Here is a 24,468-nt window from a genome sequence, read left to right as displayed (position 1 = left end):
AAAGAGTGGAGCCCAAAAAAGAACAATGAAGAAAGCAAAAGAACAAGCAGTCAATAAATTACCTAAATTAGATAATTTCTTTACAAAACACAGTAATGAATTATGTCCAGAAGGTAAAGAAAAGACCAGTATTGAATCGGAAAATGTGGAAAAGAATGCTGCTGGTGTAAATATATCTGCGGATCATTTAAATCAAGCAGGGTCATCAAAATAAAACAATTCAATAATAATAGATATGCATTCATCAGAAATTAGTGTTGAATGCACTGCACCATTTATTCCCTCAAGTGTGATATTGATTATACATGGAAATCAACATTTCTGATGTAACAAAAAAGAAACAATATGAGTTTGTCACTTTAGAGACCTAAAGGACCATTTCCAAGGGATCCTGAACATCAAAATAGAAGCTTTAGTGACACGTACTACTATTCTACTTCCACGTATGGTCCAGTTCCTCGTTTGTGGCTGTGCTACTCCGGATTAAGAGGTTGGAAAAATCTATCAAAAACTCAAGTGTTTCTCAACATCATATCGAGGCATGTGCTATACATGAAATGTGGCAAAGAATGCAACGATTGATAAAGACCTTGAGGAACAAGTAAGATACAGATTCTCATTTTTGAAAATGGTACTAGAACGGTTATTTCGGATAATGCTTATGTTGGCTAAAAATTCTTTAGCATTTCGCGGTCATCGGGAAGGATTTTCGTTAGATTACAGTGGCAATTTTTTATCGCAAGTCCGTTTACTTTCTTACTATGATGATGTAATGAAACAAATTATTAATAAGCTATCTGGTTCAGTAACTTATTTAAGCCCCACTATCCAAAATGAGTTAATAGAATGTTTACATACCAAATTAACAAAAGAAAAGTGTTACACTCAAAATTAATTCAGCACCATTCTATTCATTAATTTGGATACTACTCAAGGTCTCACAAAAAAAAGATCAATTAAGTGTTATTGTACAACATGTTCACATAATTCACGACGAAAATGAAAAATCCAAAGATTTTGAAATTTGTAAAATTTTTAGGATTCTATGACATGAATGATCATTTAACAGAAATGATGATGGATAATATAATGAAAATGTTACACAAACTAAATATTCCCATTGAAAAATGTTATGGTCAGGGATATGATGGGGCTAATGCCACGAGTGGGGTTTATAATGGTGTGCAGTCACGCATTAAAAGGATCCAATCAAAGAGTACATTCATTGTGCAAGTCAATTTAAATTTAGTTATCAATTGTAGTGTAAATTGTTATAGTAATGTTTCATCATTTTTCGACATTCTTCAAATTTTGTATAATTTTTTGGAAATAGTACACAAAAAGATGGGGTCTTCTTTTTAAATTTACTGGGGAATCTGAAGTTACATTAAAAAAACTCAACCCTACTCGCTGGTCTGTTAGATTACAGTCAATAACAGGTGTGAAAGTTTGTTTTGTGGATATTATAAAAACTTTGACAGAAATTAATCTTAAATCAACTAAAAAAGCAGACCAAGACGAATTGTGTAGAATAATGAAGCAAATGATGACATTTGATTTTATATTCATTTGTATAGTTTTGAATAACATGATGTGCAAAATTAATTATTGGACCGAGATTCGAAATTCATATGAACAAATTAAATACGAATCTGAGCAAATTGCCAAGTAGTTCGAGGTAGATTCCAAATTTTAAGACAAACAACAACGTAGAACTAAAAGACAGTATGATGAATTAACTTCAGATTTTTTTTGTCTGATAATAGAGATTAGTTTTTAAAATCAGTGTTTTTTATTATGTTTTAGACAAAATTATAACACAAATTAAAAATCGTTTCGAAAGTATGAAGTTAGTAAAAAATTATTTTGCAATACTAGAACTGAAAAAAATAATTAATATGTCAAATGCTGATATTAAGTGAGTGTGAAAATCTTATAAAAAAGTATTCATCTCTACTCTCTCCCCATCTGCTGATTCAATATTGTAATTTAATCGCACTTATTAAACAAGATTTATCAGCAGACAATTTTTTTATTTGACTTTTCAGAAATTTTTACTTTATTTATGTTATTTTTTACCCTGCCAGCTGCCTCTGCCGAAAGAAGATCATTTAGTAAATTACGAATAATAAAAGACTATAAAAGAAATGCTATTGGACAAAGTAGACTGTGCAATCTTGCAATGTTGGCTATTGAGCATAAATATGCCAGTAAAATGGATTTTATTAATGATTTCACAAGTGTAAAAGTGCTAAAAGCAACATTTTAACTTTTTTTGTAATTTTTTTGTTTGTCAAATTGTATTTAATAAGTGGTATATTTCAATATTAATTTTCATGTTTTTGATGTTTGTAAAATTATAAAGAAATCGTAAATAAAATACATATTTATGTTATTAAAATGATTCAACATTTTTTTTATATATTATACCTAAATAAAATTTATTTTAATTAGATATAATATAAAAAACTTAGCTATGCCACTGGGTGGTAGTATGAGTAATGTGTACCAGCTAAGCTTACTACAATTGTGTTAAGTGAATTAAAATTATAGTATAATGTGAAGAATAACAGAAATAAATAAAGCAAAATAAAATAGACAGACAAGCATCGGTGGCTGCATAGCATAACCAACATGTTGCCTGAAACAAAATGTAAATTGTATTGCATATGTAAATTAAAATAAGTGTCAGCAGAATGAATAAGCCCTGCAAGAAGTGGAAGTGAAAGTGATTGCAATGGGAAGTGAATACCAGTACATAAATATAGCAATATTGAAGAGATGGGGAAGGGGAATTGAGAGGAAGAGAGGTATGAAAGGAATATGTAAAAATAATTTTGATATATTTTAAATAGAAAGCCAATACTGCAAAATTACAAGCCAGTTATAAAAAAATTTAGAGCAGTATCTCCTGAAAACACTAAATAAATGGAACGTCTTAAAATTAAAAAACAGTACAGTTAGTTGTTGAGTCTCATCTAGTTGGATAGCCACTGGACAACAGTAGTCATGGAATCACTGTACAGTCAGTCCTCGTATAACACGTGTTTGCACTACACAAATTCGAACATACACGATTTATAAATAGGGGAACGATATCTTATATAACACGAACCGAATTCGCTTATGCACGATTCGCCTTTGTGTTTACAAGAAATGGCAGTCGAACCCAGAATCACCCCAACCGAACACAACACAACACGATAGGAATGAAGAGAAGATTCTGAAAATGTATTTGTTTTTTATATCAGTGAAGGGGAAACACATTTCACCATAATAACGTAAAAACCAACACAATTCCAGCAATTGGTATAATCGCAAATGCAATTAGATCGAGTTTACTACCAGTTTATAACAGATTCCACTAGCAGAAACGCAACTGGAAATTGTTTTTATTGTTTTATGGTAGTAACCCCTAGAAATGTGCTTTAGTAAAATGTGAAGTGTTAATAGTGTACTCTGCCTTTACGGTGTTGTTTATTCAGTTGCTACACGTGCACAGCTTTGTTTATTTGTATCAAGCGTGCCTCCTCATTTTGTAATTGTGCTTTATTCCCTAAAAATGAGTAAAATACTTAAAAGGTGTGAAAAGGAAGCGTCCTGGTGAAGACACTACAGATTTAGAGAGAAAAAGAAAAGCAATATCGATAAACAGAGGCGGACTGGCTTACCCGGGAAAATTTATAGTGGCCTCATACTATGGTTTATGGCCAAAATCACACTGGCCTCCGGCCCACGGGGGTTTCTCCAGTAAGGATTATGGCCAGTCCGCCTCTGTCGATAGAGAAAAAATATGAAATTGTGAAACGCTTTGAGCAAAATGAAAGACCATATCACATGGTCTTTGAGCAAAATAAAAGACCATGTGATATTGCATGTGCTACAGACCTAAATGAGGCAATGCCGAGAATTACAAAGAATGCAGAGAAAATAAAAACAACTTTCATAGCAGGAATAACTCAAAGTGTAATTAAAATCCATTACATTAAGACACAAGAATTGGAAGAGATGAAACGGTTGTCATCTGTTTCGATAGAAAATCAAGCAAAAAAAACAAGTTTGGTTACGATAGAAGCAAAAGAATTAGCAATATTTTATTACGTAATAGTCATCAACATATCAGATTATTTATTGTGTTTTGTAATGTTTTGGTTACAAATGTGTGTTCAATCTTGGGTGGTCGGCACCTAACCCTATTTTTCCCATAGGGCCTGTTGTTTATATTGCAAGATTTTGCATTGCACGAGGGTTTCTAGGAACACAACTATCGTGCTATACAAGGACTGACTGTATTTTGAACATTACACAAATCGCTGCATTGAACAGCAACTGATACTATAAGCCTGCCAATGCAATAGATTTGCACAATGGTGGCCCTTATGTAGCAAAAAAAAAAAAAAAAAATGTGTGTGTATGTGTATATATATATATATATATACTTACACACACACACACATACACACACACACACACACATATATATATATATATATATAAGTATGTGTATATATATAAAAAATGGTAAAGATGCAATGAAATTACTGAAAGTCTTAGTCTTATAAATGATATTAATGATGGTATATCAGGCTTAATGTCCAAGTTTGCAGACGGTACGGAGGTTGGCAGGGTTGTTAATGACACTAATGACAGTACACTGCTGCAACAGGATCTAGAAAAGTGGGGCAGATGGGCTGAGAGGTGGCAAATGAAGTTTAACATTGACAAATGTAAAGTAGTACATATGGGAAGCAGTAATCCCAGAGTAACATATCAACTCTGTGGTACCACACATACAAAGGTAGAGAATGAAAAGGACCTGAGGGTAATTGTGCAGGCAGATATGAAGTTTTCTGAGCAGTGCAGACAGTCTGCAAGAGTAGCTCATGGTGTCTTGTCAATGATATACAGGAATTTTTCTAGCAGGGATAAGGAGGTGATTATCCCCTTGTATAAGGCAATGGTCAAGCGACACCTTGAGTACTGTATACAGGTTTGGAGGCCTCATTTTAAGAAGGATGTAGAGCTGTTGGAATGAGTACAGAGAAGGGCAACAAGATTAGTGAACAGAACAAAGGGTTGCTCTTACGAAGAAAGGCTCAAGTTTTGTAAATTACAGTGTCTGGAGACTAGGCACCTGCGAGGTGATCTGATTGAGGTGTATAAAGCCTTGAATGGTTTGAGCATGCTCAATGCCGATGGGATTCTTCCTCTCGCTCAGAATAATCACCTGAGAGAGCATAAATTCAAATTGAGGAAGGACAGATGTCGGGTAGATGTGAGGAAAATTGCCTTTAGCCAGCGGGTAGTTGGTTGGTGGAACGGACTTCCATCATTTGTTGTTGAAGTTGATAGCCTAAATAAATTTAAGGCTCAGCTGGACAGGTATTTTGAATGAATGGAGGGGTGAAATGGGAGTGGTGGGTTTTTTTTTTTTTTTTTTTTGTTTTTTTAGGTTGATGCTGAATAAGCTTGCTTTCTTGCATCGTATGCCTCTGCTAATGCTAATAGTGATTCTTCATGCATTAAGAATCTGCAGATAAAGGAACCACTAGGTGGCAGTGATCACAGTGTGCTGAAATGGGATTTACTCAGAGGTAACTATCATCAGGGTAAAGGGAAGAGTTTTTGCTTCCGTAAAGGCGACTATGATGGTCTGAGACAGTATTTAAATTCTATACAGTGGGACCAACTGATGATGTTGCCAACAGCAAATTCAAAATGGGAAGCATTCAAAGAACTTATCTTGGAAGCTACTAGGCTTTACATACCAACTAAGAAATATTGTTCAAGGTTTAGGGCCAACTGGGCTAGCCGGGTGGGTAAAGTGCCTGCCTGGCAACCCAAAGGTCGTGGGTTCGAATCCTGCCTTGGGCTTGGATCAAGGTACTACAAAAACCTTGGGAGGTGCATTATAGCCACAGAAGCCTATGTGCTAAACAATTTTTTTTTTCTTGGCGCAGTATAACCTTTGTCGTTTTTGCACCAATAAAATCGTTTTTGCACCAATCAAGGTTTAGGCCTAAATGGATGTCAGATGAACTAATGAGACATATGGCAGAGAAGAAAAATGCATGGAATACATATAAATTAATGGGTGACATGGAAGCCTATGATAGATATAATCTGTAACCAAGTCACAAAGGAGATTAGGCAGGCAAAGGCAGATTATGAGAAATCCTTGGAAAAGGAAGCAAAGAAAAACAGCAAAGAGTTCTTTACTTATGTAAACTCTAGAAGGAAAGGGATGAATCAGATTGGTCCACTGGATATTGATGGTTCAACTGTTGATGATCGTGCTCAGGTGGCTAACAAACTAAATGAGTATTTTGCATCTACATGCACACATGAGGAGTTATTCAGGAAGGGGAATGCCAGAGGTGAAGAAAACTCTGGCAGTGAACTAGATGATTTTGTAATAACTGAGAGGAAAGTAGAGGAGAAATTGTTGAGGATAAACATAAAGCCACCCTGGGTGGATGGGATCTATCCAGTTATATTAAAGGAGACAACAAAGGAAGTAAGCAAACCCTTAGCCGTAATTATGAGAGCTTCTTTGGACTCAGAGGTGGTACCCATAAACTGGAGATGTGCAAATGTGACCCCAATTCACAAAGGAGGGTCAAAGGCTGACACAAGTAATTATAGACCTGTTAGTTTAACTTCTGTTCCAGGAAAATTAATGGAGGCACTGGTTAAAGAAGCACTGCAGGATCATCTAGACAAGTAGACAAGACTTCAGTTATAGCTCAGACACAGCATGGTTTTGTTAAGGGAAAGTCTTGCCTGACCAATTTGATTGGATACTATGATGCAGTCACAAAAGAACTGGATGGAGGGAATAACTTTGATATTATATATTTGGATCTTAGAAAGGAATTTGATACTGTTGCACATGAAAGACTGCTGCATAAATTGGAGCAGTGTGGCATTGGAGGCAAATTGCTGCTATTGATAAAGGGATGGTTGAGGGGGAGAAGACAGAGAGTGGTAATCAGTGGACACTGCTCATCGTGGACTAATGTTATTAGTGAAGTCCCCCAGGGTTCAGTGTTGGGTCCATTTTTGTTTTCTGTATAAATAATATTGATGATGGTATATCAAGCTTAATGTCCAAGTTTGCAGACGATACAAAAGTTGGCAGGGTTGTTAAGGACACTACTGACGCTATGCTGCTGCAACAGGATCTGGAAAGGTTGAGTAGATGGGCTGAGAGATGGCAAATGAAGTTTAACATTGACAAATGTAAAGTATTACATATGGAAAACAGTAACCCCCAGAGCAATGTATCAATTCTGTGTTACTACACTGACAGTGGTAGAGAATGAAAAGGACCGGGGGGTAATTGTGCAGGCAGATATGAAGTTATCGAGCAGTGCAGACGGTCTGCAAGAGTAGCTAATGGTGTCTTTTCAATGATATACTTTTCAATGTTATATTATCAGGGATAAGGAGGTCATTATTCTCTTGTATAAGATAATGGTCAGGCCACACCTTGAATACTGTATACAGGTCTGGAGGCCTCATTTTAATAAGGATGTAGAGCTGTTGGAACGAGTACAGCGAAGGGCAACAAGATTAGTGAATTGAACAAAGGGTTGCTCTTACGAAGAAAGGCTCAAGTTTTGCAAATTACAGTGTCTGGAGACTAGGCACCGGCAAGGTGATCTGGTAGAGGTGTATAAAGCCTTGAATGATTTGAACATGCTCAGTGCTCATGGGATTCTTCCTCTTGCTCAGAATAATCACCTGATAGGGCATGAATTCAAATTGAGGAAATGCAGATGTATGATAGATGTGCAGAAATTTGCCTTTAACCAGTGGGTAGTTGGTTGGTGGAACAGACTTCCATGCCATGTTGTGGAAGTTGATAGCCTAAATAAATTTAAGGCTCAGCTGGACAGGTATTTGGAACTAACAGAGGGGTGAAATGGGAGTGGTTTTTTTTGGCTGATGCTGCTTAAGCTTGCTTTCTTGCATCATTTGCCTCTACTAATGCTAATCTGTCATTGTAGAAGTTGATAGCTTAAATAGATTCAAGGCAGAACTTGACAAACATTTGGAGCGAGGTGATGTGTGAAATAAGGGTTTTTGTTTTTTTTTGGCTGATGCTATATAAGCTTGCTTACTTGCATACTTCCGCACATCTATCCTACAACTGTCTTTCCTCAATTTGAATTTATGCCCTCTCAGGTGATTATTCTGAGCAAGAGGAAGAATCCCATCAGCATCAAGCATGCTCAAACAATTCAAGGCTTTATACACCTCAATCAGATCACCTCGCGGGTGCCCAGTCTCCAAACACTGTAATTTGCAAAACTTAAGCTTTTCTTCGTAAGAGTAACTATTTGTTCCATTCATCAAGAGCTCTACATCCTTCTTAAAATGAGGCCTTGAGACCTGTATACAGTACTCAAGGTTTGACCTGACCATTGGCTTATATAAGGGGATAATCACCTCCTTATCCCTGCTAGAAACATTCCTGTATATCATTGACAAGACACCATGAGCTACTCTTGCAGTTAGGCGCCTCCGTAGCCAGGTGGGAAGGAGCGTCAGTGCATAGCACACGCTTCTTGGTTAGACCAGGGTTCAAGCCCGTCACCACCAAATACGGAGGATGCGGAAAGATCAGGGAATGACCACCGCATATCCCGGAGCAATATGGCCTTAGTTGCTAATGCTCCTAAAACCAAATAACCAACTAACCAACTCTTGCAGACCGTCTGCGCTGTTAAGAAAACTTCATATGTGACTGCACAATTACCCGCAACTCCTTTTCATTCTCTACCGCTGTCAGTGCAGTACAACACAGTTGATACGTTACTCTGGGGTTACTGCTTCCCATACGCAGTACTTTACATTTGTCAATGTTAAACTTCAGTTCCCACCTCTCAGCCCATCTGCTCAACTTTTCTAGAACCTGTTGCAGCAGCATACTCTCATTAGTATCATTAACAACACTGCCAAAGTTGGACATTAAGCCTGATATACCATCATCAATATCATTAATAAATACAGAACACAACAGTGGACCCAACATTGAACCCAAGGGAACTCCACTAATAACATTAGGCCATGAAGAGCAGTGTCCTTTGATTACCACTCTCTGTCTTCTCCCACTCAACCATCCCTTTATCCATAGCAGCAATTTTCCTCCAATGCCGCACTGCTCCAATTTGTGCAGCAGTCTTCCATATGCAACAGTATCAAAAACCTTTCTATGATCCAAATATATGATATCAAAATTATTCTTTGCATCCAGTTCCTTTGTGGCCACATCATAGTATCCAATCAAAATTTGTCAGACAAGACTTTCCCTTAACAAACCCATGCTGTGTCTGATTATTGCTGCAGTCTTGTCTCGATGATCCTGCAATGAATCTTTAAACAGTGACTCCATTAATTTCCCTTGAATAGAAGTTAAACTAACACGTATGTAATTACTTGTGTTGCCCTTAGATCCTTCTTTATGAATTGGGGTCACATTTGGGTCACATAATTATGACTAAGGGTTTGCTTACTTCCATTGCTGCCTCCTTTTAATATAACTGGCTAGATTCCATCCACCCCCAGGTACCTTTCTTATGTTTATCTTCAACAATTTCTCCTCCACTTTGCTCTCAGTTATTATAAAATCATATAGCTCACTGCCAGAGTTTAATTCATCTCTGGCATTCCCCTCTCTGAATAACTCCATGTGTGAATGTAGATTCAAAATACTCATCTATTTTGATAGCTACCTGAGCAGGATCATCAACAGTTGAACCATCGATATCAAGTGGACCAATCTGATTCATTCCCTTCCTTCTAGTGTTTAAATAAGTCTCTGCTGTTTTTCTTTGAATCCTTTGCCAAAGATTTCTCGTAATCTGCTTTTGCCTGCCTAAACTCCTCTGTGACTTGGTTACAGACCAGCTTATATCTATAATAGGCTTCCATGTCACCTATTAATTTATATGTATCCCATGCATTTTTCTTCTCTGCCACATGTCTCATTAGTTCATCTTACATCCATTTAGGCTGATGGGATTCTTCCCGTTGCTCAGAATAATTGTCTGAGAGGGCATAAATTCAAATTGAGGAAAGACACTTATAGGACAGATGTGCAGAAGTTTGCCTTTAGCCAGCGGGTGTTTGATTGCTGGAACAAAATTCCATCTGTCGTTGAAGAAGTTGATGGCTTAAATAGATTCAAGGCAAACTAGAAAAACATTTGATGTTAGTGGATGGGTGAAATTGGAATTTTTTTTTTTTTTGATGCATTTCATAGTAGTAATTTCAAAGTACAAGAGATTGATAAGTTGTAAAAGTCTCTTTTCTGTAGTTTATTTTTTGAAAAAAAAAAAACAAGTACTGCTGCTATCAAATGAAATTTGTTACTTAAATTTTAGCTAATTCTGCTCAAAATTTTTCTGTGTGTAGCATTTAATTTGGATATTTATTTGAAGTGTTTATTTCTTCTTCACAGGTTAAAGAATTGCTTAAATAATATTTTTCTAATAGTAATTAAGTTTGTTTTTAAAATATATAGTTAAATTATACATATATTGCATTATGCACATATTATTTCAAAGAAATTTCTGAAAGCAAGGAACCCCAGGGGCTCACATCTGGTGAGTATGGGCTTGGCACACCCAGGGTCCTGAGCTGGATATCATCATTCTTCTCTTCTCTGGTGATTCTCTTTTATCTCTCTCTATCTAGGCGCCTCTGTAGCCAGGTGGGAAGGAGCAGCAGTGCGTAGCACACGCTTCTTAATTAGACCGGGATTCGAGCCCATCACCACTAGATGCGGAAAGGTCAGGGAATGACCACCGCATATTCCCGGAGCAATATGGCCTTAGTTGCCAATGCTCCTAAAAAGCAAACAACATCTCTCTCTCTCTCTCTCTCTCTCTCTCTTCAGAAAATTTTTTTTGGCTGGTGCAGTATAAGCCTCAGGCTTCCTTGCCCATATGGCATAATAATAAATATTCCTTGCTTTCAGATAATTCACATTTTTTATCATCTGTTCTAGATAATTGAACTGCAAATTAAATCAAAAAATATTTTTGTCTATCTTTAATAATTTCACCAACATGTTTTTTGATAAATAAAACTTTTTTGTTTACTTGAAAGGTTGTACAAGAAATTAAAGTTTCAGCTAGAAGATGTAGTTTATGGCAATATCATCCTGATAGAGATTATGTTCAGAGACAGGGAGCTGGTAATAACTGGGCTTATGGATATTCTAGACATGGATCTGAAGCCCAGGAAACAGTTTTGGAAATTATTAGAAAAGAAGTGGAGGGCTGTGACTGGTTAAGTGGGTTTCTACAGTTAATGTCAGTAGCAGGAGGAACTGGCAGTGGCCTTGGTGCATTTTTGACAGAGCAAATAAGAGATAATTATCCTAAAACTTGCTTATTAAATCAGGTTTGCTTTTATGTTTTTGCTTTGGAATATTGCAAGCAGTTAGATTTTGTATAAATGTATCATAAAACCTATTTTTATTATATATGATTGTAATGTAAACAGAAAAAAACACATCAGTAAAACTCAGCAAAGCCTAAATTTGCCCTGTATAATTTTAGTAGTTAATTCCCTTGCCATTAACAGTTTATTAACATTTAACAATGTAAACATTCAATGTTAAGAATGTATAAGTTATCCAGCTCTGGTTAGCATTTCATTATAGATTTTGTTCTCTGCCCTGAAGAACACCTGATTATGAAAATTAATAATTTTATTTTTTCAGACTTAACCCTTTTGTGCATATGCATATATACATTTATGAAGTGTGGGCTCCCTACAATACAAACATATATAAGTTGTGATCAAAAATTCAGGGACTGAACTAATATTTAGTAAAAGATGAAGCTTACTTACTGGCTGTTCAGGTGGATCTCCTTTGACTTCATCCCAATCTGACTGAGCACCATTGACTACATGTGACAGAATTGTTCCTAATGTATGATTACTAACTTATGACCTTACAAATGGTCTTTAAGCTTTGGGGGGAGGAAAAATCACAGCTAAATTTCGCAAGCACCAATTCTGCAAAATTCTTTTGCAGGAATTTTTTCTCCAAACAGCATTGTGAAGTCATCCTGAAACAATCCTGTAGAATTGTTGCTTTTTAGTATTCTTGGTTCAGTGCTTGACCATGTGGGACAAATTCATGATGAATAATGCCTTGTGAATCAAAAAATATAATAATCATGATCTCCACATTTATTCGAATTTAGCTTACTTTAAAATTAGTAGTAGTAGTAATAGTGCCAAATGATGCAAGAGAACAAGCTCATATAGTATCAGCCAAAAAAAAAAAAAAAAAATACACACTTCACCTTTCCATACCCTCCAAGAATTTGTCTAGTTCTTGAATTTATTCAAACCATCCACTTCCACAACAACAGATGGAAGCCTGTTCCAACAATCAAAAACCTGATGGCTGAAAGCAAACTACTGAAGAACTATCCTACACCCATCCTTCCTCAACTTAAATTTATGCACCCTCAAGTGTAGTCTCAGCAAGAGAAAGAATGCCATTCACACTCAACTTAATCAATTCAAGGCCTTAAACACCTCAATAAGATCACCCTGCTGGTGACTTTTCTCTAGATGCTGCAATTTGAAGAACTGAAGCCTTTCTAGGTAAGAGCACCTGTTTTTTCCCTTCACCAATCTGGTTGTCCTTTTCTGCACCCATTCCAGCAGATCCAAATCACTTTCTAAAGTGAGGCCTCCAGACATGTATATGATACTCAAGATGTAGCCTAACCATGGCTTTGTACAAAGGGACAATTACCTCCTTATCATTACTAGCAAAGTTTTTAAATATCATTGACAAAACCTTGTGAGCTATTCTGGCAGCATGTCTGCACTGATCATAGAATTACATATCTGACCATACAATTACCCCCTTTCCCAAAGTCTTTTTCATTTTCCACTACCCTGAGCGTAGTACCACACAGCTAATAAGTTACTCTGGGATTGCTGCTACCCATATGCAGTACCTTTGCATTTGTCAGTGTTAAACTTCAACTGCCTTTTATCATCCCATTCACCTAATTTTTCTAGATGTTGTTGCAGTATCTCATCCTGATTACTGTCCTTGACCAGCTTGTCAGCCTTTGTATCATCTGCAAACTTAGACATCAAGCTTGAAATATATTCATTAGTATCATTAATAAATATTGAAAACAGTATGGGTCCAGCACTGAACCCTGGAGGACTCCACTAATAACATTAGGGCATGAATGGCAGTGTCCATTTATAACCGCTCTCTGTCTCTTTCTATTTAACCATTCCTTTATCCATAGCAGTAACTTGCCCTTAATGATACGTTTCTCCAGTTTGTATAGCAGTCTTTTATGTGCAACAATATCAAAAGCCCTCTTGAAATCCAAGTATATGATATCAGGATTATTTTTTGCACCTAGTTCCTTGATCACTACATCATAGTAACCTCCCCTTAATAAATCTATGCTGTGACTGCAGTATAATTGCATTCTTGTCCAGATGGCCCTGCATCGTCTTTAACTAGTGACTCCCTTATTTTCCCTGGAACAGATGTTCAGCTAACAGGTCTGAAATTACCCATGTCACCTTTGATCCCCTTTTATGAATTGGGGATACATTTGCCCATCTCCAGTCCATAGGGACTTATCCTGAATCCAAAGATGCTTTCATAATTATGGCTAAGGGTTTGCTTCCTTTCTTTGCTGCCCCCCCTTAATATGATTGGATAGATCTCATCCACCCCAGGTGTCTCTTTTACGTTCAGTTTCAACAATTTCTCTTTCGGTTATCACAAATTCATGTAGCTCCCTATTAGAATTTGATAAACTTCTGGTATTCCCCTCCCCTAAAGAATTCCTCCTGTGTGATGTAGATGTGAAATAACTGTTCAATTTTTCAGCAATTTAAGGTGGATCAGCAATATTTAACCCATTGACATCAAGTGGCCCAACAAGAGTCAACCCCTTCCTTTTGCTGTTAATATAAGCATAGAAATCTTTATTGCTTTTCTTTGAATTCTTTGCCAGAGACTTCTTGTGATCTGCTATAGCTTGCCTAACCTCCTTTGTGATGACTACAGACTAATTTATATATACCATACCTTTCTGTACATTGGGATCAACTGACAATATTACCAACAGTAAATTCTAAGTGGGAAGCATTCAAGGAATTAATCGTGGATGCTACTAAAAGTTTCATACCTATTAAGAAATATTGTTCAAGGTTTAGGCCTAAATGGTTATCAAATGAACTAATGAGACTCGTAACAGAGAAGAAAAATGCATATAAATTATCAAGCGACTCAGAAGCCTATGGCAGATATAAGCTAGTCTGTAATCAGGTCACAAAGGAGGTTATTCAGGCGAAGGCAGATTACGAGAAATCTTTGGCAAAAGATGCTAAGAAAACATCAAGGATTTCTTTACTTATATAAACTCTAAAAGGAAGGGGATGAATCTGATTGGTCGACTTGACATTGATGGTTCGACTGTTGATGATCCTGCTCAGATAGCAAACAAACTGAATGAGTATTTTGCATCTACATTCACACATGAGGAATTGTTAAGGTTTGAAAATTGTAGAAGGTTATCAAATTGTAGCAGGATACTTAATGATTTTGTAATAACTGAGAGCAAAGTGGAGGAGAAATTGTTGAAGTTAAACATAAGAAAAGCACCTGGGGTGGATGGGATCTATCCAGTTATATTAAAGGAGGTGGGAAAGCAACTAAGCATACCCTTAGCCATAATTATGAGAGCTTCCTGGGACTCAGGGGAGGTTCCCACATACTGGAGATGTGCAAATGTATCCCCAATTCACAATTGGGGGATCAAAGGGTGACACAAGTAATTACAGACCAGTTAGTTTAACTTCTGTTCCGGGTAAAATAATGGAGTCACTGGTTAAAGATGCATTGCAGGATCATCTAGACAAGACTGCAGCAATAATTCAGACACAGCATGGGTTTGTTAAGGGAAAGTATTGTCTGACAAATTTGATAGGATATTATGATGTGGTTACAAAAGGAACTGGATGCAAAAAATAATTTTGATATCATATATTTGGATTACAGGAAAGCTTTTGACACTGTTGTGCATTGTAAAAATATTTAAGTCTATTGTAATTGTAAGACTATTGTACAAGGAGCAGAATGGTATTAAGAGTAAGTTGCTACAATGTATAAAAGGATGGTTAAGTGGGAGAAAACAGATGGTGGTAATCAATGGGTGCTGTTCTTCGTGGACTAATGTTATTAGTGGAGTCCCACAGGGTTCAGTGTTGGGTCCACTGTTGTTTTGTATATTTATCATTGATATTGATGAAGGTATATCAGGCTTAATGTCGAAGTTTGCAGATGATACAAAGGTTGGCAGGGTTGTTAATGACAGCAATGGCAGTGTGCTACTGCAACAGGATCTAGATAATTTGGGCAGATGGGCTAATAAGTGGCAACTGAAGTTTAACTTTGACAAATGCAAAGTACTGCATATGGGTAGAAGTAACCCCAGAGAAACGTACCAATGTGTGGTACTACACTTAAGGTGGTAGAAAATGAAAAAGACCTTGGAGTAATTGTGCAGTCAGATATGAAGTTTTCTGAGCAATGCAGACAGGCTGCCAGGGCAGGTCATGGGGTTTTGTCAATGATATATAGGAATTTTGCTAGCAGGGAAAAGGAGGTGATTATCCCTCTGTATAAGGCAGTGGTCAGGCCACGCCTTGAGTACTGCATACAGGTCTGGAGGCTTCATTTTAGGAAGGATGTAGATTTGCTTAAGCGTGTACAGAGAAGGGCAACAAGATTGGTGATGGGAATGAAGGGATCCTCTACCAAGAGAGGCTTAAGTTCTGCAAATTGCAGTGGCTGGAGGCTAGGCACCTGTGCGGTGATGTGATTGAGGTGTATAAGGCCTTGAATGGGTTGAGCACGCTGAATTTTTATGGGATCCTTCCACTTGTTCAGATTATGACCCTAAGGGGGCATAAATTCAAATTAAGAAAAGACAGATGTAGAATAGTTGTGTGGAAATTTGCCTTTAGCCAGCAGGTGGTTAATTGCTGGAACAAACTTCCATCTGTCGTTGTGGAAGTTGATAGGTTGAATAAATTTAAGGAGGAACTGGACAGGCATTTGGAGGGAATGGTGTGAATTTTTTTTTGGCTGATGCTGCATAAGCTCATACACTTTCTTTCTTGCATCACATGCCACTACTACTACTACTACAACCTGATAATTTATATGCATTCCATACACTTTTCTTCTTCTTTGCGATATGTCTAAATAGTTCATCTGACATTCATTTAGGTCTAAGACCCAAACAGTATTTCTTCATTGGTATGAAAAGCCTATTAGCTCTTTATATATCATTATCTTTCATATATCATATATAATCATACCCTGACCACCAAATACGGAGGATGCGGAAAGGCCAGGGAATGACCACTAGATGGCAGTAAATCACAGTATACTATGAATTACTGCCATCTAGTAGTTCTTTTATCTGCAGATTTGTAATGTATAAATGTCTTCTGCTGATAGTCAGATCAATAGTATTACTCTTTTTTGTTGCCTCTCTAACATAATGCTGCTGTAGAACACAGTCATCCAAGAAATATACAAAAGTGTTGCTATTGTGCAAGTGACCAAATCACAAATTCCAGTCAACATTGGCAAAGTTAAACAAATTCCCCATTATTAGACATTCTGATTTACTGTCCCACTCTAGTTCTCTGTATAGCTGTTTGGCATACTTGTCACAGTCATTAAGCCTATAACACACTCCTACTCCCAATTTTGTTTTTTCATGCTTATATAACACCAACCGGACTCAACATTGCACTGGTCACCCTTTTCAACTGGATGCACTTAGATTTAATATGTCTTTACTAAGAGCATAACTAACCACTCTACCCCTCCTGTCCTCTCTCTCCTTCCTGTATGCATTCTACTCCCCATACTCAAATTCAGCATCACTTATGTCTGAGGACACTATGTCTCCGCTATCCCTACGATGTCTGCATTTGATGACTTAATCAGTACTTCAAATAGTGCCTCCGTAGCCAGGTGGGAAGGAGCAGCAGTGCGTAGCACACGCTTCTTGATTAGACCGGGGTTCGAGCCCATCACCACCAAATATGGAGGATGTGGAAAGGCCATATTGCTCCGCATTTCCCGGAGCAATATGGCCTTAGTTGCCAATGCTCCTAAAAACCAAATAACAAACACAACAGTACTTCAAATTCATGAAATTTATTTACAATGATCCTAGCATTAGTGTACATGCAAGTATATATGCACATGTTCTTAATCTTAGTTACCCTCACACAGTCCATGTATTTACTTGTTTTGTAATGACCACAGCACCTGAAATCTCCGGTATTTTGCTTTCCAAGATGCATTTTCCAATAGAAGCAATGCAAGAATCACCCCCAAGCTAGCAGTTTTCCAACCTGTCGATCACTGCCTCAATAGTATCAGCAAATATTCTTGCACTCCTTCCATTTAAATGTAACCCATCCCTATAAAAACAGTCTCTCCTGTTAACAAGCGCAGACCACACTGAGAAAATTCTGCCCCATGAGCATTCTGCATTCTCTCCAGGGCTGAATTGCAGACACTTTCAAATTCAATCCTAACTTATAACTTTATCCTAGCATTGCCTTGTACTTGTTAAGTAAATCCTCTGATCTCTTACTCTTAATATCAGTAGTGCCAAAATATACAACAATATCACTTTTTGTGCCCTTAAAAGAAATTATCTGCTCTACAACATCATCTACTTTTGCCCCTGGCACGCATACCCTGGTCCTATTCCACCTATACTTCTTGCACAATATATTTCCTGTTTCCTGGCCTTGGTCTTTGGGGAATACAGAATCTTTCATTGAATTAGCTGAATAATTGAAGTGTGTGGTTGGAAAAAGTAAAAGTGATTGAGAGGGAAATTTTCATTATTATAAATGATTCCAGAACTAGGAATCATAAAATCAAATTTATAGGAGAAGAGGTTTAGACTGGATGTTTGCAGGAAAGCAAATTTTAGCTAGTGAATTGTTGAATTGTTGATTATTGGAATAAGTTGCCTCCACAGGGTGGTAGAGGCTGAGAGCTCTGACCACTCCTTGGAGGCAACTTTTATTATTATACTTTTTTTTGGTTAATTCAGTAAATGCTTTGGGCCGTTCCTTGCACTAAATGGCTAATTCTGTTGAGATGACTGGCACTTTTGTTTCCAATCATAGTCACACACCCATGATTTATCACCAGTAATGACTAAAGAAACAAAGTGTGAAGCAGCAGCAGCAGCATATGGTTTGCAGACCTTGACATGCAGGAATTTGCCCCACTCTGTGATCTCATCAGTAAGGATAAAAAACACAAACTTCGTTGAAATGCATTGCATTGCATTCTCAAATCTTGTTTTAAAATTAATTAACATGTCATAAGAAATACAACTTTCATTATAACAACTTTGTGGATAGGTGACGAGATCATAAACAAGTAACGGAATTACTGGATTTTAAAGGTAGCCATAGTGAGGATCATCTTGAATTTTTTTTTTTTTTTAATTAGGGAAGAAGTGCAGCAAAACCATCTTCAGAGATTATTTTTAAAATTTTGCAGGTTTTTGTTTTCCCATTTTCATCTAATTTGAAACAAACTTTTATGCAAATTTGCTGCTCACAAAATCACTTATTTTAAAATGCTACAAAACATAAACCAACTTTACAGTAAATAAGTTTTTTCTTAAATTATAAGTTTCCTAACTATATTATAAACCAACTTCTGTCCAAGACACACCAATTCAGACTGATTGTAGATAAATGGGTGATTCTTACATTGCATCTAGGTGAGTCACCACACGTCACAGCTCGCTATGGTACTGCAATTTCAACATACAGGGTCCCCCCCCCCTTTTCCCCCCATTTTGATTATATCTTGTATGTACATTTTGCATTTCAAATAACATGGATTTATGTACAAATTGTCTAGAAATATTCAAATACATATTGCTATAATTTACCTGTTTTTAAGTAATTCTAGGTGTAGTTTATAGGAGATGGCAGTCAGAAAATTGCAAGAAGAGCTCATGTCTGTTAGTTTCAATTTTCCAATTTGGATCTACAAAAGCTAAAATTGAATGAATTTTAGTTGACTGGATTTCTTTTCTAGAAGTTGTTGAAATTAATCAGGTCATGGTCATGATTAAGTAGATATTAGCAGCAGATATATTACTGCATTAAAAAAAATTTTTTTTTTTTTTCCAGTTTTTTTTTTTACAATAATTTTACTCAAATGTTGGATTGTTAAGTCAGAATAAGAACAAGCTAATATATAAAAGCATTTAGGTGCAAAATGTTCATCATTATACAAAACAAAATGCAAACTACAAATATGCAAATATAAAAAAAACAAAATTCAAATATACATAATTTGAATTCCACAAAGAAATTCATTTCAAAAGTCATATGCCTTCTGTAGGCCCATTGTGTGTTATTGCCATAAGTCAGTTCGAGTTCCCATGAAGGACGTCGTGTGCAAAGGGGTTAATCTTCGGCTGCCAACCTGTTATGATTTATTTTCAGTTTTCATGTTTGCTTCAATATTTCAGTGCTCTTAAAATGGCTAAAATTACTGATTTTCAGACTCCTTTCAAAAGAAGGCAAGATTAATTTATGGCCTATCTTGTAACAGGCCACGGCCGACCGGGCTAGCCGAGTGGGTAAAGTACCTGCCCGGCAACCCAAAGGTCGCGGGTTCGATTCCCGCCTCGGGCTTGGATCAAAGTACTGCAAAAACCTTGGGAGGTGCAATATGGCCACAGAAGCCGATGCGCCAATAACTACCAAATCAAAAAAAAAAAAAAAAAAAAAACAGGCCACCTCCATAGCCAGGTGAGCAGGAGCAGCAGTGTGTAGCACACACTTCTTGATTAGACCGGGGTTTGAGCCCGTGACCCGTGGCCTTAGTTGCTAATGCTCCTAAAAACCAAATAAACAAACAAACAAACATCTTGTAACAGAGGCTTCACCCTCTGTGTCATAGATGTTCTGTTTCTGATGCATTTCTTCTCTCTAGATATTTCCGTGGACACTTTTTTCTGAATTTGCATCTCTCATTTCCCCACTTTTTTTCCAAACCAATCTGAACACTTGCTGGAACCAGTCAGTGTCCAGAATGATTGGAGGAGGTGTTATTAGTAATTCAGGTTCACAGAATACTGGCCTTACAGCTGAAGTAATGTTTTTTGGGTACACAGTATTCTGCTTGTTCTTCACATTATAACCTGCTCCATTTACAGAAAAAAGCAGCAGTTATTGATACGATCCTGAGGTACCTTCCACATCATGGGAAGCCGACTGGATTAGCCGGGTGGGTAAAGTGCCTGCCTGGCAACCCAAAGGTCACGGGTTTGATTCCCGCCTCGGGCTTGGATCAGAGTACTGCAAAAACCTTGGGAGGTGCATTATGGCCACAGAAGCCTATGCACCAACAACTACCAAAAAAGAAAGAAAGAAGAAAGACATCATGGGAAGGGCAACTGTCGCTTTCTTTTTACCAAATTTCTGCAAATGAAAGCCCTCCACGTGTATGGCACAATTTATGGGTGGCATTACTTACTCACTGGCTCTCTTTCCACTTGTGTAGTCTTTGTTTCTGCTTTTAAATTCTTTTTAGACTTGCAAGAGCTGACTCTGAAGTTACATCTGCCAGCATAGAATTGATAGTATGTAGATAAAGATATGCCAACCGAGTGTATAAGCCTGTGAATGTCGAATACAACAAAAACAAGTAGTGAATAAAGAAACATTAAAGAGAACAAAGGGAGGGCAGGATTAAATTAAGAGAAAGGGTTTTGTGAAAGGAATATGTACCTAAAATTTTGATTACCGTTTTACAAACCAGTCAATTATTTTAGTTTAGCTAAGACTTGAAGTACCATTAAGCTTTCATAATATTTTTTAGCAAGAGCTTATAATTGCATTAGAATTAGTAGAGGCATATGATGCAAGAAAGCAAGCTTATGCAACATCAGCTAAAAAAAAAAAAAAAAAAAACCTCCCATTTCACCCCTCCATTCGTTTTAAATGCCTGTCCAGCTCAGCCTTAAATTTATTTAGGCTATCAACTTCCACAACAAAAGATGGAAGTCTTTTCCACCAATCAACTGCCCACTGGCTAAAGGCAAATTTCTGCACATCTATTCTACAACTCTTTCCTCAATTTGAATCTGTGCCCCCTCAGGTTGTTAATCTGAGCAAGAGGAAGAATCCCATCAGCATTCAGCTTGCTCAACCCATTCAAGGCCTTATACACCTCAATCAGATCACCTCGCAGGTGCCTACTCTCCAGGTGCTGCAATTTGCAGAACTTAGGCCTTTCTTGGTTCCCCTGACCAATCTTGTTCCCCTCACCAATTTTGTTGCCCTTTGTACTCGTTCTAGCAACTCTACATCCTTCCGCGCCTCCGGAGCCAGGTGGGAAGGAGCAGCAGTGTGTAGCATACGTTTCTTGATTAGACCGGGGTTCGAGCCCGTCACCACCAAATACGGAGGATGCGGAAAGGTCAGTGAATGACCACTGCATATCCCGGAGCAATATGGCATTAGTTGCTAATGCTCCTAAAAACCAAATAACAACAACTACATCCTTCCTAAAATGAGGTCTCCAGACCTGTACACAGTATTCTACATGTGGCCTGATCATTGCCTTGTATAACAGGATAATCACCTCCCTGTCCCTGCTAGCAAAATTCCTATATATCATTGACAAGGCTCCAGACCTGCCCTGGTAGCCTGCCTGCACTGCTCAGCAGACTTCATATTTGACTGCACAATTACCCCCAGGTCTTTTTCACTTTCCACTTCCCTGAGTGTAGTACCACACAGTTGGTACATTTCTCTTCGGTTATTGCTACCCACATGCAGTACCTTGCATTTGTCAATGTTAAACTTGAGTTGCCACTTCTCAGCCCATTTGCCCAACTTATCTAGATCCAGTTGGAGTAGCATACTGTCTTTACTATCATTAACAACCCTGCCAACTTTTGTATCATCTGCAAACCTGGACATTAAACCTGATATACCTTCATCAATATCATTGATAAATATACAAAACAACAATGAGCCAAGCACCGAGCCCTGGGGAACTCCACTAATAACATTTGTCCACGAAGAGCAGTGTCCATTGATTACCACTCTCTGTCGTCTCCTATTCAACCATACCTTTATCCATTGTAGCAACGTACCCTTAACACCATACCTCTCAAATTTGTACAGCAGTCTTCCATGTGCAACAGTATCAAAAGCTTTCCTGAAATCCAAGTATATGATATCACAATTATTTTTGGCATTCAGTTCCTTTGTCAAAAATAATTTTGATATCATATACTTGGATTGTGGATCATTATCATCATCATTAGCCATTTTCAATCCACTGTTTTGTGCAATGGCCATCCATTTACTAATCACGAACTTGTGAATTTCATCTGTCCATCTCCATTGTTGTCTTCCAGGTTTTCTTTTAGCTCCTCTTGGATACCATTCTGTTATTTTCTTAGTCCATCTGTTATCATGTCTTCCAAGCTGTGTGTTCTGCCCAAGTCCATTTCCGTTCTTTAGTCTTGATAAGAAAGTCCTTTATTTGTGTCTGCTGCCTAATCCATGTATTTCTCTTCTTAGGTAACAGTCTGATTTCTAATATAATTTGCTCCATTCTTCACTGTGTAGTTTTCAGCTTTTCTTCCATTATTTTTGTGTGTGTGCCCAAGTTTCACTTCCATAAGTCATGATAGGGGAGTACACATTTGTTCATTATTTTATGTTTCAGACAAATTGCGATATTGCAGTTTGTGACTATATTTCCTGAATGCTATCCATCCAAAATTTAATCTTCTCTTGATTTCCAGCGATTTATCATTATTACAGCTAATGACTTGTCCCAGACAAGTATATGAATCGATCTTTTCAATTATTATTGTTCCTTCATTGATTATATCCTTTTCTATTGCATACTTGTTTTACTTTTGTAAAACATTTTAGTCTTTAGTCCAAAATCTTTACTAACTTTGCATAACTGATTAAGATTTTTCTCTAATTCTTCAAGATCATGGCTTATGATCACAATGTCATCTGCAAATCATAAATGGTTTTAGTTCAGCCACTCATCGGCTTACGTAATACTCGACTTAAGGAAATTTGACTTTATATAAGTTTTTTTGCTGGCCGGTGAAAACTTAAAAAAATTGTGGAAACGTATTTTGCATCCTGTAGGAATAAATGGAGGTAACGTGAAAATATTGTAATGTGAACCCAATAACACATTGTTTTTTTTGGTAATTCGTTCCAAGACTTCGGAAGTTGAAATTTTTGTTATATAACTAAGCTATTTATCTCTCTAAAAGGTCATTTTTATAATGGAAATTGCACTACACTTTCATTGTTATCATATGTTCCGTTATAAGAATCAATTTGGGATGCTTTTTTGATATTTTTCTAAAGCCCATTTCTGGAGGTTACTACCATAAAACAATAAAAACAATTTTCACTTTCCCGTTTATTGTACTTTTCTGTTAGCGCAATCTATTATAAACAGGTAGTAAACTCAATCTTATTGCATATGCAATAATACTGATAACTGGAATTCTGTGGGTTTTTTGTTACGGTATTATGGTGAAAGTTCCCCTTCACTGAAATCTTCAATCATATAAAAAACAAATAAATTTTCAGAATCATCTCTTCATTCCTATTTACTTATTACAATGGTGAAGGGAAAGGGACCAATGGAAAGTGCAAGTGTTGGCAGTGCTAGGAAATGAAACAAAATTGATTTAGAAATGAAGATGATTAATGAAAAATACAAAGCAGGACAAGTTTGTCATCTGTTGCACGGAATTAGGTCTTGCTGCTTCAACAGCAAATACTATTTTAAGGAACAGTGCGTGTATAAAAGAACATGTTAAAGGATCAACACATTTAAGATCAAATGTGATCACAAAACAGTGTTCTGGTGCTATATTGAAGATGGAAAAGCTATTAATAATATGGATGGAAAATCAGATTCAGAAGCAAGTGCCCCTGAGTCCAGTGGCCATTCAAGCAAAAGCAAGAAGTATTTATGAAGGTATAAAGAATAAGTACAGAGAACCCCAAGCCAAGTTCACGGCAAGCAACGGGTGGTTTAATAGGTTCAAGCATTGAGCTGGTTTCCAAAACATTAAAGTATGTGGTGGAGTCACCAGTGCCGATTCTGCAGCTGTCCCACAAGCTACTCTGACTGCGTTAAAAAAAAAATGAGAATTTCCAGGAGCAGAGGGATATTCCTCCCCCACATGTACGAGTATATATATTATTTAGCTGATTTATAGAGCTTCTTAATGTACCATTATGTAATTGACTTAATAATAATTTGTTTAATGTTTAGATTGGACTGCAGGAAGTTCTATTTTAGCCAGCGAGTTATAA

The 24,468-nt window shown here is 37.0% G+C and overlaps 1 protein-coding gene across 1 annotated transcript in view; it reads left to right on the top strand.

The window, feature by feature from the left end:
• LOC150085867 (tubulin delta chain-like) overlaps window positions 1-24,468 on the top strand; it is a 191,390-nt gene that overhangs the window by 48,021 nt on the left and 118,901 nt on the right. Inside the window, exon 3 of the mRNA XM_090374720.1 lies at window positions 11,119-11,415. Within this exon, the coding sequence (XP_090230846.1) occupies window positions 11,119-11,415 (297 nt within the window). The remainder of the gene's footprint in view (window positions 1-11,118; window positions 11,416-24,468) is intronic.

This window comes from Mastigoproctus giganteus, chromosome 5 (assembly GCF_048544385.1).
Source record: "Mastigoproctus giganteus isolate SK-2022 chromosome 5, ASM4854438v1, whole genome shotgun sequence".
NCBI classification, from domain to species: domain Eukaryota; kingdom Metazoa; phylum Arthropoda; class Arachnida; order Uropygi; family Thelyphonidae; genus Mastigoproctus; species Mastigoproctus giganteus.
This window is presented reverse-complemented; position numbering and strand designations above follow the sequence as displayed.